The sequence below is a fragment of the Danio rerio genome, chromosome 12 (assembly GCF_052040795.2).
Source record: "Danio rerio strain M-AB ecotype USA chromosome 12, GRCz13ab, whole genome shotgun sequence".
NCBI classification, from domain to species: domain Eukaryota; kingdom Metazoa; phylum Chordata; class Actinopteri; order Cypriniformes; family Danionidae; genus Danio; species Danio rerio.
The window spans coordinates 165001-185000 of record NC_141032.1 but is presented as its reverse complement, the minus strand read 5'-3'; the positions used below and the strand labels follow the sequence as shown (position 1 = coordinate 185000).

The following is a 20000-nucleotide window of genomic DNA, read 5'->3' as shown; positions in this document are numbered from 1 at the left end:
GCTGAAACTACATCTGATGAATGGCTTTATCCTGGTGTTTCTGTCATGAAACATTCTGACATTCTGTCAGTCTTAAAATGAAAACGTTAGTCTCTTAATAACCGCTGCTGAACATCACACTATAGAGATACTGACCTGATGACCTGATGACTGGATCAGTCAGAGCTGGCAGTGCAGGGTCTGATTCACAGCGGCTCTGCTGTATTGCTGATGTTGTTTTCTCTTGGCTGATCCATCAATATGAGCACGGGAGACTCAGACTGGGGTTGTAGCCATGGTTAAGGTGGCTCAGGTGATCAAACTGAACCTTCAGATTAATATTAGGTGTGCTCCTGCAGGTGGCGCTCTGCTTCTCTCCGGTGGGGAACAAACTCAGGGTCCGCAGCCGCAAGTTTCCAGCCATCGTCAACTGCACCGCCATCGACTGGTTCCACGAGTGGCCACAGGAGGCGCTGGAGTCCGTCAGTCTGCGCTTCCTGCAGGACCTGGAGCACATACAGGTACACACACACACACACACACACACACACTGATTCCCTCAGCTCGTCACACACTTTGAGGTGTGTGTGCTGTGGTTGAGCGTGATCAGATGAGGCTTCATGTCTGGGCTGCCCCGTGTTCCTCTGTGTCCAGCCCGAGCTGAAGGAGCCGGTGAGTAAGTTCATGGCCTACGTGCACGTGAGCGTCAACAAAACCTCCAGAGACTACCTGCTGAACGAGCGCCGGTACAACTACACCACTCCCAAATCCTTCCTGGAGCAGATCAAGCTGTACGGCAACCTGCTGGCGCTCAAGAAGAGAGACCTACAGTCCAAGATGGAGAGGCTGGAGAACGGCCTGGAGAAGCTGAACAGCACCACCGCTCAGGTCTGTGTGTGTGTGTGTGTGTGTGTGTGTGCATATAATCATGAACAATAATAATAATAGTACAGTAAGAGCAGAATCAGTCAGGATCTGCCCTGTACTGGAGCACTCAGAGCTCTTCTCTGAAGCGTCACTGATGTCCTTCAGGGGTCAGAGTTCACACAAACATTCAAATGTGCTCTCTGTTTACTCTGTCAAGCGTTTCCAAACCTGTATGAGCTTCTTTCCTCTGTTGAACACAAAAGAAGAACTTTAGCAAAAGTCAAACACTGCTGACGTCAGTGATGCAGCGAGAACATTCTTCTGAATATCTGCTTCAGTGCTGAACAGGAGGAGACTGATGAAGGTGAAGCCAGAGTAAAGCAGAGTAAACCAAGACAGAAGAGTCCCTTTACAGCTAAACACATTCAGCGGGGTGGGGGGTGAGACACTGCTGCTGCTGGTGTGTGTGTGTGTGTGTGTGTGTGTGTGTGTGTTTGTGTGTGTGTGTGTGTGTGTGTGCTCCAGCATTAAAAGCATTACTCTGCTAGATTAATTCTCAAGCCATACATTCATGCGCCATTAGCTCATTTCTGTTTTGAGTGGTCAACACACACACACACACACACACACACACACACACATACACACACACACACACACACACACACACACACACACTCTTCATTAAGAGCTGCTCTTCAGTGTGAATGAAACACATTAAGGAGCCGGCGGGAGTCTTTTACATGCCAGCAGCGGAGGCTGCAGACACACACTCACACACACACACGCACACACGCTCCTCTGACTGATGATGATGATGATGTGTTTGTCCTTCACTGCAGTGATGATGTGCTTCAGGGGATCCTGCTGGATCATAACTCCAGGTTTACACTGCTGTTTACTGTAGGAGGAGTTTTAATGTGGAACACACACACACACACACACACACACACACTAATGCTATACAGGAATGCTATATGTGTAATGTTTATTTTTCCTTTAATTTCTGTGTAGTGGAGAGCAGATTACTCCAGCACATCTCTGCTCATAACAGTGTTAATAACTCATCTCTAATAGCTGATGTGTTTCCTCTTCATCATGATGACAGCACATAATATTAGACTAGATCTTCTTCAAGACACTAGTGTTCAGCTTACAGTGACATGTAAAGGCTTCACTAGGGTAATGAGGGTAAAGTTAGGGTAATTAGGCAAGTCATTGTATAACAGTGGTTTGTTCTGGAGACAATCCAACACTAATATTGCTGAAGGGGTGAATAATATTGAGCTTAACATGACTTTAACACTATTAAACACTGCTTTATTCTAGCCCAAATAAAACTAATCAGACTTTCTCCAGAAGAACAGATATTAGAGGAAACACTGAGAACAACTGCTGAATCTGAGAAACATCATGAGGGGAACACTGGAGAAAGACAGAAGATGGACAGGGGGTGAATAATTCTGACTCCAGCTGTATATGTATATCATTCATCCAGCAGATATAGAGTACGGCGCTGTGCTGTACGAGCTGCAGATCTGTGTAGTGTCTGATCACAGAACAGTAGAGCTCGTCAGTAGCGCTGGGCTAATGAGGCAGAGGGTTATCATGTGCTAATTGTGAGGTGGAGCTGGCGCTGCTCATGGAGATGAAGCATCCTCACGTCAGCGTCCTCTCAAGCGCTCTCTTCAGGAAGATCTGCAGTGTCTCCAGCAGAACATCAGCCGTGGAGTGTCTGAAGAGCTTCATTAGAGCCGCAGGAGCATCTTCAGCCGGAGCCCGGAGCGCTCCTCACCGCCTCTCTGGCCAATTAGCCCTCCGTCAGCTCCAGCTCCTGCTCATCAGCTTAATTACGGCCTGACGGCGGCGCTCCACAGGGCTCAGCACGCGGCCCGCTGCTCTTCTGCACCATAATCAGCAGAAAGGAGGACGAGTGCAGAGCATTGTGGGATTGCTGCTCTGGCCGGTGTTGTCTGGGATTGTTTCTGACAGCAGTTTTCAGCTGATTGCGTACTCCACTCATTCCCTCTGCTGATGGGCTTCCAGAAGCATAATCCATGATGACACACACACACACACACACACACACACAGATATAAACACAGAAGCTGTTTAATAAAGAGCCTGATCCGCATATCTCTGCACTGAGCCTCCTGCCTGCAGTGATCGGCATCTATCAATTACAGCTGCTCTGATATCATCACTAATGCGACTGAGGAACAGCAGAGTGTGTTATTCACTGCAGCGGCTGACGCAATGAGCTGAGAGCAGCATCAGCCATCAGAGAGACACTCTACAGAACACACCATAGAGGATCCAGAAGAGCATCACGCTGGCGCAGTGGGTACAATCCCCTCACAGCAAGAAGGCCGCTGGTTTGAGCTTGGAGTTTGCATATTCTCCCTGTGTTGGCGTAAGTTTCCTCCGGGTGCTCCGGTTTCCCCCACAGTCCAAACACATGCGCTATAGGGGAACTGATCAACTACACTGGCCGTAGTGTATGAGTGTGTGTGTGTGAATAAGTGTGTATGGGTGTTTCCCAATACTTTGTTGCAGCTGGAAGGGAATCCGCTGCGTAAAACATATGCTGGATAAGTTGGCAGTTCATTCCGCTGTGGCAACCCCTGATTAGTAAAGGGACTAAGCTGACAAGAAAATGATTGAACGAATGAGGGAGTGAGTGAGTGAGTGAGTGAGGGAGGGAGTGAGTGAGGGAGGGAGTGAGTGAGGGAGTAAGTGAGGGAGGGAGTGAGGGAGGGAGTGATGGAGGGAGGGAGTGAGGTAGTGAGTGAGTGAGTGAGTGAGGGAGGGAGGGAGGGAGGGAGGGAGGGAGGGAGTGAGGGAGGGAGTGAGGGAGTGAGTGAGGGAGGGAGGGAAGGAAGGAGTGAGTGAGGGAGTGAGGGAGGGAAGGAGGGAGGGAGTGAGTGAGTGAGGGACTGAGTTAGTGAGGGAGAGAGTGAGTGAGGGAGTGAGTGAGGGAGTGAGTGAGTGAGTGAGTGAGTGAGTAAGTGAGTGAGTGAGTGAGGGAGGGAGGGAGTGATTGAGGGAGGGAGTGAGTGAGTGAGTGAGTGAGTGAGTGAGTGAGTGAGAGAGTGAGTGTGAGTGAGTGAGTGAGTGAGTGAGGGAGTGAGTGAGTGAGGGAGTGAGTGAGTGAGTGAGGGAGTAAGTGAGTGAGTGAGGGAGTGAGTGAGGGAGTGAGTGAGTGAGTGAGTGAGGGAGGGAGGGAGGGAGGGAGGGAGGGAGTGAGGGAGTGAGTGAGTGAGGGAGGGAGGGAGTGAGTGAGGGAGGGAGTGAGTGAGGGAGTGAGTGAGTGAGGGAATGAGTGAGTGAGTGAGGGAGTGAGGGAGTGAGTGAGGGATTGCGTGAGGGAGTGAGGGAGTAAGGGAGTGAGTGAGTGAGTGAGTGAGTGAGGGAGGGAGTGAGTGAGTGAGGGAGTGAGTGAGTGAGGGAGTGAGTAAGGGAGTGAGTGAGGGAGTGAGTGAGGGAGTGAGTGAGTGAGTGAGTGAGGGAGTGAGTGAGTGAGGAAGGGAGGGAGGGAGTGAGGGAGTGAGTGAGTGAGGGAGTGGGTAAGGGAGTGAGTGAGGGAGTGAGTGAGTGAGGGAGTGAGTGAGGGAGTGAGTGAGTGAGGGAGTGAGTGAGTGAGTGAGTGAGTGAGTGAGTGAGTGAGTGAGTGAGGGAGTGAGTGAGGGAGTGAGGGAGTGAGTGAGGGAGTGAGTGAGGGAGTGAGGGAGTGAGGGAGTGAATATTTACCATACAGGTTAATGTTTGTATATGACAGATCCTCAGCAGAGCAGCAGGGCCGGCCGCACCAGCAGTGTGTAAGTTTAACGTAGCCTAGTTGTGACTTAAAGACACACCAAGTTTCAATTGACGCAATGGCTAAATATTTTAGTGTTGCACCACTGAACTTACTCTAAACGCAACACTGCACTCCAACTCAATGTTTACAGCAGAAAAGAGACGACAGCGAGAGAGGAGCTCCCGATGATGATGAAGACTGATCTCCCAATATCCTCCCAAATCTCTCAGTGTTCAGTTCATGAAAGAAGCGTTCAATAGATTCAGAGCGCTGTGTGTTGTGTAGTTACAAACTAGCTCCAGTTCCAGAAAGAGCTTCTGATGAGCTAGTGCAGTCCTCTCCTGCTGCTGAGCGCTGTGCTGCAGACGTGTGTGAAGCTGCTGCTGCTGCTGTGTCTGTGCGCAGGTGGACGATCTGAAGGCCAAGCTGGCGGCGCAGGAGGTGGAGCTGAAGCTGAAGAACGAGAGCGCAGACCGCCTCATCCAGGTGGTGGGGGTGGAGACGGAGAAGGTGGAGCGCGAGCGGGCGGTGGCGGACCAGGAGGAGCAGAAGGTGGCCTGCATCGCGGAGGAGGTGATGAGGAAACAGAGAGACTGCGAAGAAGACCTGGCTAAAGCTGAACCTGCTCTCATAGCAGCACAGGAGGCACTCAACACACTCAACAAGGTCTCATACACACACACACACACACACACGCACACACAAACACACACACATGCACACACGCACACGCACACACGCCACAATAGGGTAAACATAGCAATACATGAAGATTGTGTGTGTGTGTGTGCGTGTGTGTATGTGTGTGTGTGTGTGTGTGTCTGTGTGTGTCTGTGTGTGTGTGTGTGTGTGTGTGTTCTCCAGAATAACCTGACGGAGCTGAAGTCTTTCGGGGCTCCAGTGTCCGCTGTGACGAACGTGACGGCTGCAGTGATGGTGCTGACAGCTCCGGGCGGTCGCGTGCCCAAAGACCGCAGCTGGAAGTCTGCTAAAGTCATGATGGCTAAAGTGGACGCCTTCCTGGAGGCCCTGATCACCTTCAAGAAGGAGAACATCCACGAGAACTGTCTGAAGGCCATCCAGCCGTACCTGCAGGACCCCGAGTTCCAGCCGGAGCTGGTGGCGTCCAAGTCTAACGCGGCGGCCGGCCTGTGCTCCTGGGTCATCAACATCGTCCGCTTCTACGAGGTTTACTGCGAGGTGGAGCCCAAGAGGCAAGCCCTGAGCAAAGCCAACACTGACCTGGCCACCGCACAGGAGAAACTGGCCGTCATCAAGGCCAAGATCACGGTGAGTGAGCAACACTGAGAGTCAGGAGATCAGCATTATAAACACAGCTCACCTTCACCTTCCTCAGAGTCATCCTCTCACTCACTACTCCAGTGCTTTAACACTGACACACACATCCACAACCCTGAACGAGCCCTCAGTACTCCAGCAGACCACAGCAGAGCAGTTTACTAATCACAACTGCTGCGGAAAGAGTACACTATCATATATCTAACCATGATGGACAGATAATAGATGAGCAAGTAGATGCTGGACTTACAGACGCCGTCTATTAAGACTGATCATGTTCAGGAAGATGTTGACTGTTGAGTATTCACAATAGTGCATAAGAGGACAGGCTAGCTGTGTGAACAAACACTGCAGACCACAGCAATGAATCAATGAATGAATAAACAAATGAACATATGAATCAATATATTAATGAATGAATGTATATATGAATGAAAATGTGAATTAATTAATATATGAATAAATGAATATGCAAATGAACATACAAACTGATGAATATATGAATGAAAATAAGAATAAATGAATGAATGATTGAATGAATGAATGAATGAATGAATGAATGAATGAATGAATGAATGCTCTTTCTGTGACCCTGTCCTCCTGCTCCTGTCCTCTTTGCACCTCTGCTGCAGTATTGACTGCTCTCCCGCTCGAGCTCTCTCACCAGCAGCACAAGAGTGAACCCTCGAGATCAGCTTCACACACACACACACACACGCACACACACACACACACACACACACACACACACACACACACACACACACACACACACACACACGTGTTCAGTCTGTTAATCAGTGTGTGTCTGTGCTGTGTGTGTGTCGTCTGACAGCTGCTGAATGAGAATCTGGCCAAACTCACAGCCAAGTTTGAGAAAGCCACGGCGGACAAGCTGAGGTGCCAACAGGAGGCCGAGACCACCGAGCGCACCATAGCCCTCGCCAACCGCCTGGTCAGACACACACAATCTCTCACACAATCACACACACACTCATAAACATGCTCACACTCAATCCCACAATCCTGTGTGTGTGTCAGGTGGGCGGTCTGTCCCTAGAGAAGGTGCGCTGGGCTGAGGCGGTGCAGGTGTTCCAGCAGCAGGAGAGGACTCTGTGTGGAGACGTGCTGCTCATCACCGCGTTCGTCTCCTATCTAGGCTACTTCACTAAACACTACAGGCTGCAGCTGATGGACCACTGCTGGAGACCCTACCTGAGCCAGCTACAGGTGCGCCCATACACACACACACACACGCACGCACACACACGCACACACACACACACACACACACACACATATATATACAGAAATCATCCGGTCATGGAAAACCTGGGAAAGTCATGGAATTCAGACAGGGCATTATCCAGACCTGAATAAGTTTTGGAAAAGCAGAAAAACCCACAAAGTTTTGGAAGGTGATGTAAACAGATATCCGTATAGCTGAATTAGGGCTGCGGGAAACTCTGACATTACGGTATTCAGTATTTCTGTGATGTATATAGAGATGTGAACACAGTTCCAGCAGATGATTTAACTTTAGCTTTATCTGGATTGATTAAGGGGATTTTGTAGAGGAGTGAATCTCCAATAATATATAACGAATAAATGACAAGCAGAGAAATACATTATAGTCAAGATGAAGCTGAATGATAGAGTTCAGCTGTTCACTGTTCAGAGATTGAATAATAACACTGCACAGCCTCCACTGTAGATTATTTCGTCTTGTGGCCGGATGTTTTAAACACTGAAATATGAAATGTTCACACAGGCACAGGCCTTAAAGAGACGGCTCACTCACAGACGAAATGTGTTCACTCTTTACTCACACTTCTCCTGTTTCAGCTCTACTGCAGTTACTCGATATATTCTTCTGTGTTCATTCACAAACAAACCAAACTCATAAATGTTTGCAGCAAGTGAAGGCTGTAATGAAAATGTCCGTTTTGGATGAGCCGTCTCTTTAGAAAAGCATGCAGATGATGAACTGTTACTGATTAAACTCTATATTAACCTATAATCCCGCCACTGCATATCCTGTGGTGTGACTATTGCAGATGCACACATCCAATATCCATGCTGAAGTACATATATTGTGCTGCCGTCACTAGATTATAGGTGAGTTCTCTGCTTCTGTTCTGTCCTTGGCCAAATCTTGCTCTCAGAATATTAGTGCCATGTGAGCATGATCAACATCAGTACAGAGATATAAACCCAGTTAAGCTGAACAGATTGCTGAGTGTTCTCTGATATGCCGTAATAAATCTGGACGTCTGAGTTTTTCTTATTATTTATCTTGTACATGTAGACACTACATCAAACATTACATCTAGAAATGTGCTTAAAAGTTCTGGAAAAGTCTTGGAAACGTCATGGAGTTTGAGTAGTAAAAACATGTATGAACCCTGGATATATATATATATGTGTATAGTACGCAGCAGTGTGGTATGACTGTATATCAGCACTGGGGGGAGGCGTGCGTTGGTTCGGGGCTGAAGGCTGAGTGCCTTAGTGTCCCAGCAGTGCCGATATTCAGCCATAAGGCACTGTTACTTGTGTAATACGGCATTTATACAACAGTTAGACGGAATAATCGTGGATTTAAAACAGAAAAATCAAACACAGAGAGTCTGAAAACCCTTTAGTATGAGGAACTACTTTCTTCCGCCACTCAATCCCATCTGCAGCTGACATCAGAACAGCAGAACTCATTCACACACGTCACTGTAGCGCTGGTGTGAGTGATTCTCTAGCGTAATGTCTACAGTGAGGACAGAACAGCTGATTCTGCTCATATTTGAAGATGATGAGGCTGAACAGCAGGAAATGCCATCAGTCTACAGAGATTTCCCAGTGTCTCTGTGCTGCAGTCGGGAGATCACCCTGACCAAGCTAAAGCAGCGCTAACACTGGCGATCACCGCTAACACACGTGTGAACACCCGCAGGTGCCGGTCACTGAGGGTCTGGACCCGCTCTCCATGCTGACGGATGATGCCGATAGGGCGGTGTGGCAGAATGAGGGTCTGCCGGCGGACAGGATGAGCACAGAGAACGCCACCATCCTCAGCAGCTGCGAGCGCTGGCCGCTCATGGTGGACCCGCAGCTCCAGGGGGTCCAGTGGATCCGCAACAGATATGCAGAGCGGCTGCGCATCATCCGCATCGGCCAGAGGGGGTACAACACACACACACACACACACACACACACACACGCACACACTTACTTATATACCCTTTACACCGAATATACATCTGTCTGTGTGTGTGTGTGTGTGTGTGTGCGTGTGTGTGTGTGTGTGTGTGTGTGTGTGTGTGTGTGTGTTCTCACAGGTATCTGGACTCCATCGAGAGAGCTCTGTCGGTGGGTGAGGTGGTCCTGATTGAGAATCTAGAGGAGTCTGTGGATCCGGTGCTCGGGCCGCTTCTGGGACGGGAAACTATCAAGAAAGGCCGGTGAGAGCGTGAGGAGCAGACAGAGCTCAGTGTTCCACACACACACACTTCACTACAGTACAGACGCCGCTGTAGCTGTGTTTCAGTCAGGAATGACGGCTCATGCACACACACACACACACACACACACACACACACACAGAACCCTGAACACAGCTGGTGTTGGGGATAGCTGTGAGATTCTGCACATGCTGAGCTTCTGGATGACTGTTCTCCCTCATTAACAGAACATCAGCACAGAAACGAGCCGCCACTGTGTCTAACTGTCCCTCAGATGAGGCTTGGGTTCTGCTGATGTGTGAGCAGTGTCTGAAGAGTGCAGAGTTCTGTCCAGTGACCGCCTCAGCTGTACATGAGTCCAGTGTTATCAGCTGACTCTCGTGTGTGTGTGTGTGTGTGTGTGTGTGTGAGACGCTGCAGTGTGTCCCGCTGATCTGCAGTCAGTAACTGGTCTCCTGTGTTTGACAGCTGTATAAAGATCGGGGATAAGGAGTGTGAGTATAACCCCAGCTTCCGGCTCATCCTGCACACCAAACTGGCCAACCCGCACTACCAGCCGGAGCTGCAGGCGCAGTGCACACTGGTCAACTTCACGGTGACGCGGGACGGCCTGGAGGACCAGCTGCTGGCGGCGGTGGTCAGCATGGAGAGACCCGACCTGGAGGAGCTGAAGGTGCGCAGATGGACACACACACTTATAATGGCCAATCAGAGAGATTAACACACACACACACGCACACACACACACACACACACACACACACACACTCAGTGTTTATTTATAATGGCCGATGCATCATATTAGCATAACACACGTGTATGTCATGAGCCGGAAGAGTCCAGCAGAGCTCGACCCCTGCAGTATCAGTAACCCTCCTGCCAGCCCTGCATCATTTCCCACACAGGTCTAGCGGAGAGTTCTGTCCGACACACTGTTAAACATCAGCTTTCATCACTCATTTCTGTTGTCTTTGCATCATGTTTGGCTGGTTGTTGTGTAGTGTTCAGCTCTTCATGAGGTGATCAGGCAGTGGTGGGCCGCAGGCGTCTGTTCTGTAGTCAGTCAGAGCAGCGTGTGTTCCTGCGGCCGCTGATGAGCTCAGAGTCTGCTTCTCTCCCTGTAAACTGAAGTCAAACTGCAGGAATATGAGATCAGTGAGAGGCTGTTCAGTTTCCTCCATCTCGTCTCCGCTGGTCTCGTGTTCCTCTTCCTGCTCTTCACTGGTGTAGAGATGAACACACACCTGAGGAGCGCTGACAGCAGACGGGAGCGTGGCGATACTCTGATGTGGACACGCTCCTAATGAAGCCTGATTAATGAGATACACACCAGCAACTGTGCTCTTCTCCATTAATAAAGGAAGCGTGACATCCCTGAGCGCCCGCCGCTCACACACACACACACACACACGCGCGCGCGCCGTGTTTATATCTCCCTGCTGCTCTAACCCAGCATAATTACAGTGAACACACCAGGCGCTTTCTCCTTTCTGCAGCACAGTGTGTGTGTGTGTGTGTGTGTGTGTGTGTGTGTGTGTGTGTGTGTGTGTGTGTGTGTGTGTGTGTGTGTGTGTGTGTGTGTGTGTAATGAGCAGCTTCTCCGCTGTAATTACTGTGCTGAACTGGCCAGCTCTGCGTCCGCCGCCTGCTTAATTGTTTGTTTTCCAGATTGTGATAATTAAAAACACAGAAGCTGGCGGAGTGTGTGTGTGTGTGTGTGTGTGTGTGTGTGTTCATTTATGACTGACTGGTTACTGGTTAGACCTTCTCACACACCTGCGCTCCTCCTCAATGATGAAGGTCACCGCTCTCTCTGCGCCACCATTTCATCAAACTTTACTGTGTGTGTGTGTTTGTGTGTGTGTGTGTGTGTGTGTGTGTGAGTGTGTGTGTGTGTGTGTGTGTGTGTGTGTGTGTGTGTGTGTGTGTGTGTGTGTGTGTGTGTGTGTGTGTGTCAGACTGTGGGAAAGGGACCCTCAGCTCTGGCAGTGTGCTCCCCTCAGCTCAGTGGTTTTGAAGTCAGCTAATCTGCTAATGCTCCTGTATTGATCAGTGATGTTCTGATCGGCCTGCTGTTCTCCTGGATCATCAGCTCTGTGTCTCTCCATCTCTCTCTCCATCTCTCTCTCCATCTCTCTCTCCATCTCTCTCTCCATCTCTCTCTCTCCATCTCTCTCTCTCCATCTCTCTCTCTCTCTGTAGTTGAACCTCACGAAGCAGCAGAATGGCTTTAAGATCACCTTGAAGACTCTGGAGGATAACCTGCTCTCCCGCTTGTCCTCGGCCTCCGGGAACTTCCTGGGAGACATCGAGCTGGTGGAGAACCTGGAGACTACCAAATGCACAGCGGCCGAGATCGAGCGCAAGGTGTGTGTGTGTGTTTTCAGCGGTGCCACATTCACACATAATGAGACGTACAGCTGACAGAGAGACAGACAGCTCAGCACACAACACACTGACCTGCACACTGCTGCTGTTATCACTAACTACAGTAAAATACAGAGCATATATACACACACCGGCCACTTTATTAGGTACACCTGTCCAGCTGCTGGTTAACACAGATTTCTAATCAGCCAATCACATGGCAGCAGCTCACTGCATTTAGGCATGTAGACATGATCAAGAGGATCTGCTGCAGTTCAAAGCGAGCTTCAGAATGGGGAAGAAAGGGGATTTAAGAGACTCTGATCGTGGCATGGTTGTTGCTGCCAGACGGGCTGCTCTGAGTATTTCAGAAACTGCTGATCTACTGGGATTTTCACGCACAACCATCTCTAGGGTTTACAGAGAATGCTCCGACAAAGAGGAAATCTCCAGTGAGCGGCAGTTCTGTGGGCGCAAATGCCTTGTTGATGAGGCCAGAGGTCAGAGGAGAATGGCCAGACTGGTTCCAGCTGATAGAAAGGCAACAGTAACTCAAATAAGCACTCGATACAACCGAGCTCTGCAGAAGAGCATCTCTGAACACACAACACGTCCAACCTTGAGGCGGATGGGCTACAGCAGAAGAAGAGCACACCGGGTGCCGCTCCTGTCAGCTAAGAACAGGAAACTGAGGCTACAATTCACACAGACTCACCAAAACTGGACAATAGAAGATTGGAGAAACGTTGCTGCTCTGATGAGTCTCCATTTCTGCTGACACATTCAGATGCTCGGCTCAGACAGCATGAAAGCATGGATCATCCTGCCTTGTATCAGCGGTTCAGGCTGGTGGTGGTGGTGTAATGGTGTGGGGGAGATTTTCTTTGGGTCCATTAGTACCAATTGAGCATCAACGCCACAGCCTACCTGAGTATTGCTGCTGACCATGTCCATCCCTTTATGAGCACAGTGTCTCCATCTTCTGATGGCTACTTCCAGCAGGATAACGCAGCATGTCATAAAGCTCAATCATCTCAGACTGCTGAACATGACGATGAGTTCACTGTACTCAAATGGCCTCCACAGTCACCAGAGCTCAATCCAATAGAGCAGCTTTGGGATGTGGTGGAACGGGAGATTGGCATCATGGATGTGCAGCCGACAAATCTGCAGCAACTGTGTGATGCTATCATGACAATATGGAGCAACATCTCTGAGGAATATTTCCAGTAGCTTGTTGTATCTACAACAGCGAGGATTAAGGCAGTTGTGAAGGCTAAAGGGGTCTGACCCGGGACTAGTGAGGTGTACCTAATAAAGTGGCCGGTAAATATCCTTTGTAAATATCAAAAAACGCCATCAATTATTCGTTTGTTGAAAATCTCAGTGCATGTGATCATTTCTGTTCTTCTGAAGGATTGTGCAGCGTTTATTTAATTGAAATTTGATATGAAAACAGTACACTCATGCAGACGCTGCACACACTCACTGAAGATACTGAATTTAATAGTGAATACAGTTTATGATGTGTCTGTGTGTGTGTGTGTGTGTGTGTGTGTGTGTGTGTGTGTGTGTGCAGGTGAAAGAGGCGAAGGGCACAGAGACAGACATTAATGACGCTAGAGAGCACTATCGTCCAGCGGCGGCTCGAGCTTCACTGCTCTACTTCATCATGAACGATCTCAATAAAATACACCCCATGTACCAGTTCTCCCTGAAGGTAACACACTCACACACACCTGCTGCAGCTCACCTGAACACCGACACACACACTGCTGATCAAACACTAATGATCAAAGGTGTTCATGAATACACTGATGGAGCGTTCAGTAATCAATAACCACAGCTGATCAAGCCTGACGGACCCTTACGGCTGATCAATACACAGCTCCAACACACAGACATAGACACAGTGTGTGTGTGTGTGTGTGTGTGTGTGTGTGTGCAGGCGTTCAGTGTGGTGTTCCAGAAAGCGGTGCAGAAAGCGGAGCCGGACGAGAGCCTGAAGCAGCGTGTGTGTAACCTGATCGACAGCATCACCTGGTGTGTGTTCCAGTACACAACCCGCGGGCTCTTCGAGTGCGACAAACTCACCTACACCGCACAGCTGGCCTTCCAGGTGAGATGATACGCTGCTGAGAGCTAGCGCTGAGCTAACACTGCTAACACACCTGTGCTGTGTGTGTGTGTGTGTGTGTGTGTGTGTGTGTGTGCTGTGTGTGTGTGTGTGTGTGTGTGTGTGTGTGTGTGCAGGTGCTGCTGATGAACAGAGAGATCAGTCCTCATGAGCTGGACTTCCTGCTCCGCTACCCCGTGCAGCCCGGACTCATCTCACCTGTCGACTTCCTGTCCAACCACTCCTGGGGCGGGATTAAAGTGAGTGCTGGCGTGTGATTGGCTGTGCTCGCGACTCCTGTTAAACTGTCACAGACTGGACTGAGCGCTCCAACTCTTTCCTGAGCGTACAGTGTGTGTGTGAGTGTGTGAGTGTGTTCACTGCGCTGTTCACACACTCATCCTCCAGGTGTTGACGTCCGCCTGCTGTCCAATACCTTACTGTTAGTTTGCTATGATCAACAGAAAGCTCCGCCCCTACTCAATATTTCGCTTCTGATTGGTGTTTACTGACATGAGGGCGGAGTCACCCTTTCACTCACATAAGATCCACCAATAGCAAACCTCCAACATCCAATCAATTGACCTTGGAGAAATTGAAGCTCCGCCTCTAATTACAATAGGACAACAGAAGACTCCAGTGGTCGCATCTCATTATCCTCCTGCATAAGTGTCAGCCTCCACTGCGGAGACAGCTCACTATAGTGAAGTGATGAGCACACTGTCCTTTACTGACACATCCATATTTTAAACTGTGTGTGTGTGTGTGCGCTCAGATCTGTCCCTCCTCCACTGTCAGCGCTGCTCATGTAGATCTGATCTGAGGTCAGTGCTCGTGTGCTGTGTTTCTGGGATTGTGAGCTCTTGTTGTGATGAGCAGGAGATCCTCCGCTGACTCAGCGCGTGCGCATCAGCTGCTCTACACTCCGCAGTCTGAGCACAGAGAGCTTCATCTGAACTCTTGGTGGAGTGGGGACGAGCGCTCCTGTCCTGCTCTGCACACCGTCCACTCAGCAGCACACAGCTGTATTATTGATGAAGAGCTGCGGGGTCAGAGACGGGCTCCGCTCAGCGCACGCACACACACACACGCACACACACACACACACACACACATACACACACACACGCACACACATGCACGCACACACCGCTGAGCGCAGAGGGAGCAGCAGGTGCTCCTCATGTGCCTGCAGGTGTGGCTGATTCTCCTCAGTAATGTAAGGCTGATGTGTGTTGCAGGCTCTCAGCACCATGGAGGAGTTCCATAACCTGGACCGGGACATCGAGGGCTCTGCTAAACGCTGGAAGAAGTTCTCCGAGTCGGAGTGTCCGGAGAAAGAGAAGTTTCCTCAGGAGTGGAAGAGCAAGACGGCGCTGCAGCGGCTGTGCATGATGAGGGCGCTGCGGCCCGACAGGATGACCTACGCCGTCCGGTCAGACATCAGGGGGTCCGCGGGGGCTTAAGCTCACTGTAACACTGTGCTGTTCTCCTACATCCCTAAACAGCTCTGCATTTCCCCAGTAAAGCTACAACAGGCCGACAGCCCATCCCCAGTGCACCACCATTCATTCTCCTTCAGTGGAATGAACCGCCAACTATCCCACCATATGTTTTACACAGCGGATGCCCTTCCAGCCCCAACCCAGTACTGGGAAACACCCATACACACACACACACTCTTACACACACACACACACACACACACACGACGGCTGTGTTCACTCCTGATATTATGACGGATGACGTCATGGTCACTCATGTTGTATCACCCTCGTTACGCTCTGTGATTGAACACACCTCCACTCATCATGAGCATCATGAAGCGTCTGTGGGCTGAAAGGATCCAGGTTATGGGTTTATTAAAGACACAGTTCAGCCTGATCTGCCATCAGTTGCTCCTCTGACACTCGGTCCAAACCTGTCTGAGTTTCTTTCTTCTGTGAACACAAGTGAAGATCGTCTGAAGAATGCTGGAGACAGTCACCGCTGAGCTCTGTAGTGTCTGCTGCGGTCTGAGCTTATATTCAGTGTTCAACAGACGAAAGAAACTGATGCAGGTTTGGGCAGAGCTGAGGGAGAGTGAGCAGTGAGCGGATCTTCATGTTTGAGTGAACTGAGCCTTTAATATGTGCAGATGCAGGTCTTAGTGTGCAGTTTATTCATACAGGATACAGCAGCTGGGTCACTGAAGAGAAATACAGTAACTAAAGTTATGAAAGAGAGAGAAAGATCTTAACACAGCCTCAATCATTACCATTAACAGTCCCATCAGCTTAAAGAAACGTGTTCTTCATAAATACAAGCAAATCAGCAACGCATAAATGCTCAGGCACTGTCTACAGGAACACATTTCTGTCAATAAAAGTGTAGAATGCAACACACAGTCAGGATACGATGGAGAGCATGATCACCAGCCGCATAGTCCAGAAATATTTCATATATAGACACATTGCAGCTGTGTAGTTCCTGAAATGGAGGTAATCCTGCTAGATTTGGCTTTGTGTACTGTAACTAAGACAGCACTGTTACTCCTGCTCTTCTTCAGGTGCTGCCTGCTTTACTGTCACCAATTCTACTGGTTGAAGCCTAAAGTGGTGATGAGGTCTAAAATACGCAAAGTGTCTTAAAAAGCCTTCAGAGGTGTTGAATTCCCCTCTCTGATCCCTGTATATACCCTGTTATTCATAGCGGATCTGGCAACCCTAATCCTGTATTGATCAGTCATCAGACAGTGGAGAGCTGTTCTGTATCGCCTGACAGCCAGTGTGTACAGCCGCCCCATAACCCTCATAACCCGCTGTGTTGAGTTGTGTAATCTGTGTGTTGTGTTGTGTAATCTGTGTGTTGTGTTGTGTAATCTGTGTGTTGTGTTGTGTAATCTGTGTGTTGTGTTGTGTAATCTGTGTGTTGAGTTGTGTTGTGTAATCTGTGTGTTGAGTTGTGTAATCTGTGTGTTGAGTTGTGTTGTGTAATCTGTGTGTTGAGTTGTGTTGTGTAATCTGTGTGTTGCTTTGTGTAATCTGTGTGTTGAGTTGTGTAATCTGTGTGTTGTGTTGTGTTGTGTAATCTGTGTGTTGTGTTGTGTAATCTGTGTGTTGTGTTGTGTTGTGTTGTGTAATCTGTGTGTTGTGTTGTTTGTCTCCTGCAGGGATTTTGTGGAGGAGAAGCTGGGCAGTGCGTATGTGACGGGTCGCTCTCTGGATTTCTCTGTGTCCTATGAGGAGTCTGGATCCGCTACACCCATGTTCTTCATCCTGTCTCCTGGAGTCGACCCGCTGAAGGATGTGGAGAAACATGGTACACACACACACACACACAAACTCACACACACACACACACACACACTCTAACCCGCCTAAGTGTTCTGCTCTCTGACTCCGCCCACAGGAAGGAAGCTGGGATACACCTTTGACAACAGGAACTTCCACAACGTGTCTCTGGGTCAGGGGCAGGAGGTGGTGGCGGAGCAGGCTCTGGATACGGCAGCCCGAGAGGGACACTGGGTCATCCTGCAGGTAAACACAGCTGCTCAATGACCCGTTATAGCTGATCTGGGTCATCTGTTCAAATGACAGTAAGGAGGACTTCTGACGAGACCAGGTGAACAGGTGATGTACACACAGCAGCCCCTGATCAAGAGTAGTGAGTCCAGGTGCTGCTCATCCCCAACACTGCTGCTGCACATGAACAGCTGATACAGAACCGCTCAGCACCAGCCCACAGTTCACACAGCGGATCTCTGAACATTACCCAGGACTGATCAGTGATGGTGTGTGTGTGTGTGTGTGTGTGCAGCTCGTCTACAGCTCAGTGTGTGCTCAGCTCAGTTAGCACGCTAATGTTCAGCAGCTTTACCCATCATTCCTGTGGTGAACACGCTCCCTGTGGACTACAGGCGGTGTGTGTGTGTGTGTGTGTGTGTGTGAGTGTGTGTGTGTGTGTGACGGTAGCTATACATCAGCTCTTAAATGCTGGAGTAAATGTGTGGCGCTGTCTGACTAATGTCCTGCTGAGAGGATCGTCCCGCAGCAGCACAACACCACTGCACTAATGAGTCCATCACACACACACACACACACACACACACACACACACACACACACACACACACACACACACACAGCACTGATCAATACAGCACATCAGTGTGAGTGCAGATGCTCTTCTCGCAGTCCGTCCACATGATCATGCAGCATCACTGAGCGCCTGCAGACACCTGAGCACCGTCACCATCAGTGTGTCCCAAATCACACACTCGAGCACTACTCCACACCCTAAACAGTGTCAGTGCTGCATTCACACACTCTGAACACTGAACACACATATGTAAATCCCGTTACAAATATCCGGATGATGGGGGGGTGGCTACTGATGAATGGGGAGGAGCTGCTGATAAATGGGAGGAGCTACTGATGAATGGGAGGGACTACTGGCGAATGGGATGGGCTATAGATGCAGGGGAGGGGAAACTGATGAATGGGGAGGAGCTGGTGGTGAGTGGGAGGGGCTACTGCATAATGGGGGGAGCTACTGATGAATGAGGAGAAGCTGCTGGTGAATGGGAGGGGCTACTGATGAAGGGGAGGGGCTGTATTTCTTGATTTCTTTTGGATGGTGAAGTGAATGCTCCTGCATAAGGGACTGTGCTCCTCCTGTGGTTCTGCTCCTGACAGCTGCTACATGTAGTTTGGTCTTGTATTTGGAGTATTTTGGCAAGCGTTAAACACTGTGTGGGAAACAGTCTGATTAGTAAAGTAACACTGGTGTTTCATTAGTAAACCACACTGCCGCCGAGTGTTTCAGTGCACGAGTGTGTCTTTTGGGACGCCACTGATGGGTTTGCTGACAGGATGAAGCAGAGAGAGCTCTCGGTCATCAGCTGAAGCACACAGTCTCACTGCCTCTGCATGAACATCTCGATCAGAGCTCCAGAGATCCTCATCCTCATCTTCTCCTCCAGTGAAGGTTGATTATCCTGCAGCTCACGACTCCACAGATGCAGAACCCATCACTGCAGAGCCAATCAGAGCTAATGCTGGAGCCAGACTCCTTCAGCCCCACGGTGGAGCGCTCGGGGACGCAGACGCCTGCCAGCATCCGCTTTAACTGTAATGACTTTCTAGAGCAGTGTGCAGCGCCCAGCCGCCGTTATACAGCACATTATCAGCTTCAGTGCTCTCCAGCTGAAGGAGGATCCTGCGAGACCGACTGCACACGAGCACCACCGTCATCCTCACAGCCACACAACACTGCTGAACACTGCTGGACCAGCGCCAGCCTACAGCCACAGCAAGAGGATGAGGTCCACAACTACTGCCTTACCTGCAGACTGTGTGTGTGCGTGTGTGTGTGTGTGTGTGTGTGCAGCAGAATCTCAGCGGGACTGAAGCTTTTAGAGACTCATTACAGCCGTCTGAGCTCCAGAAACAGCCTGATGTGTGTGAACAGAACAAGAGGAGCAGAACTCTACTGTCAGCCTACACACACACACACACACACACCATAACACACACCTCAGTTGTTCTGCAGCGTGCTCACACACACACACGTGATATTCTCTGATCTGAACATTAGGAGGTGATGGTCTGCTGTGTTTCTCTCAGTGTTATGCTTTAGTGTGTGTGTGTGTGTGTGTGTGTGTGTGTTATGGTGTGTGTGTGCTGCAGAAAAACTGAGGTGTGTGTTATGGTGTGTGTGTGTGTGTGTGTGTGTGTGTGTGTGTGTGTGTGTGTGTGTGTGTGTGCAGAATATCCACCTGGTGGCGAAGTGGCTGGGCTCTCTGGAGAAGAAGCTGGAGCAGCATGCGGAGGGCAGCCATCAGGACTTCCGTGTGTTCATGAGCGCAGAGCCGTCCTCCTCACCCGACGGCCACATCATCCCGCAGGGCATCCTGGAGAACGCCATCAAGATCACCAACGAGCCGCCCACGGGCATGCACGCCAACCTGCACAAGGCCCTGGACAACTTCACACAGGTACACACAGCAGAGTTCCTGGCTGTGTTCTACTGTGCTCCAGTTATCCCCTATGCCCTATTCATGTAGAGCATGCTAACATTTAATCTCAGGATGATTTGTAAAACAAAGCATTAGTGTCGTCTCTCTGAGCTGTCATTT

At 49.8% G+C, this 20000-nt stretch overlaps 1 protein-coding gene across 1 annotated transcript in view; it reads left to right on the top strand.

Moving 5' to 3' along the window:
* Positions 1-20000, top strand: part of dnah9 (dynein, axonemal, heavy chain 9) — a 76439-nt gene that overhangs the window by 50884 nt on the left and 5555 nt on the right. The window contains 17 exon segments of the mRNA NM_001366550.1: positions 339-500; positions 634-867; positions 5051-5311; positions 5510-5935; positions 6780-6899; positions 6986-7174; positions 8892-9121; positions 9277-9399; positions 9868-10072; positions 11602-11766; positions 13346-13486; positions 13715-13885; positions 14020-14142; positions 15124-15317; positions 17034-17182; positions 17273-17400; positions 19632-19859. Of these exon segments, the coding sequence (NP_001353479.1) occupies positions 339-500; positions 634-867; positions 5051-5311; positions 5510-5935; positions 6780-6899; positions 6986-7174; positions 8892-9121; positions 9277-9399; positions 9868-10072; positions 11602-11766; positions 13346-13486; positions 13715-13885; positions 14020-14142; positions 15124-15317; positions 17034-17182; positions 17273-17400; positions 19632-19859 (3249 nt within the window).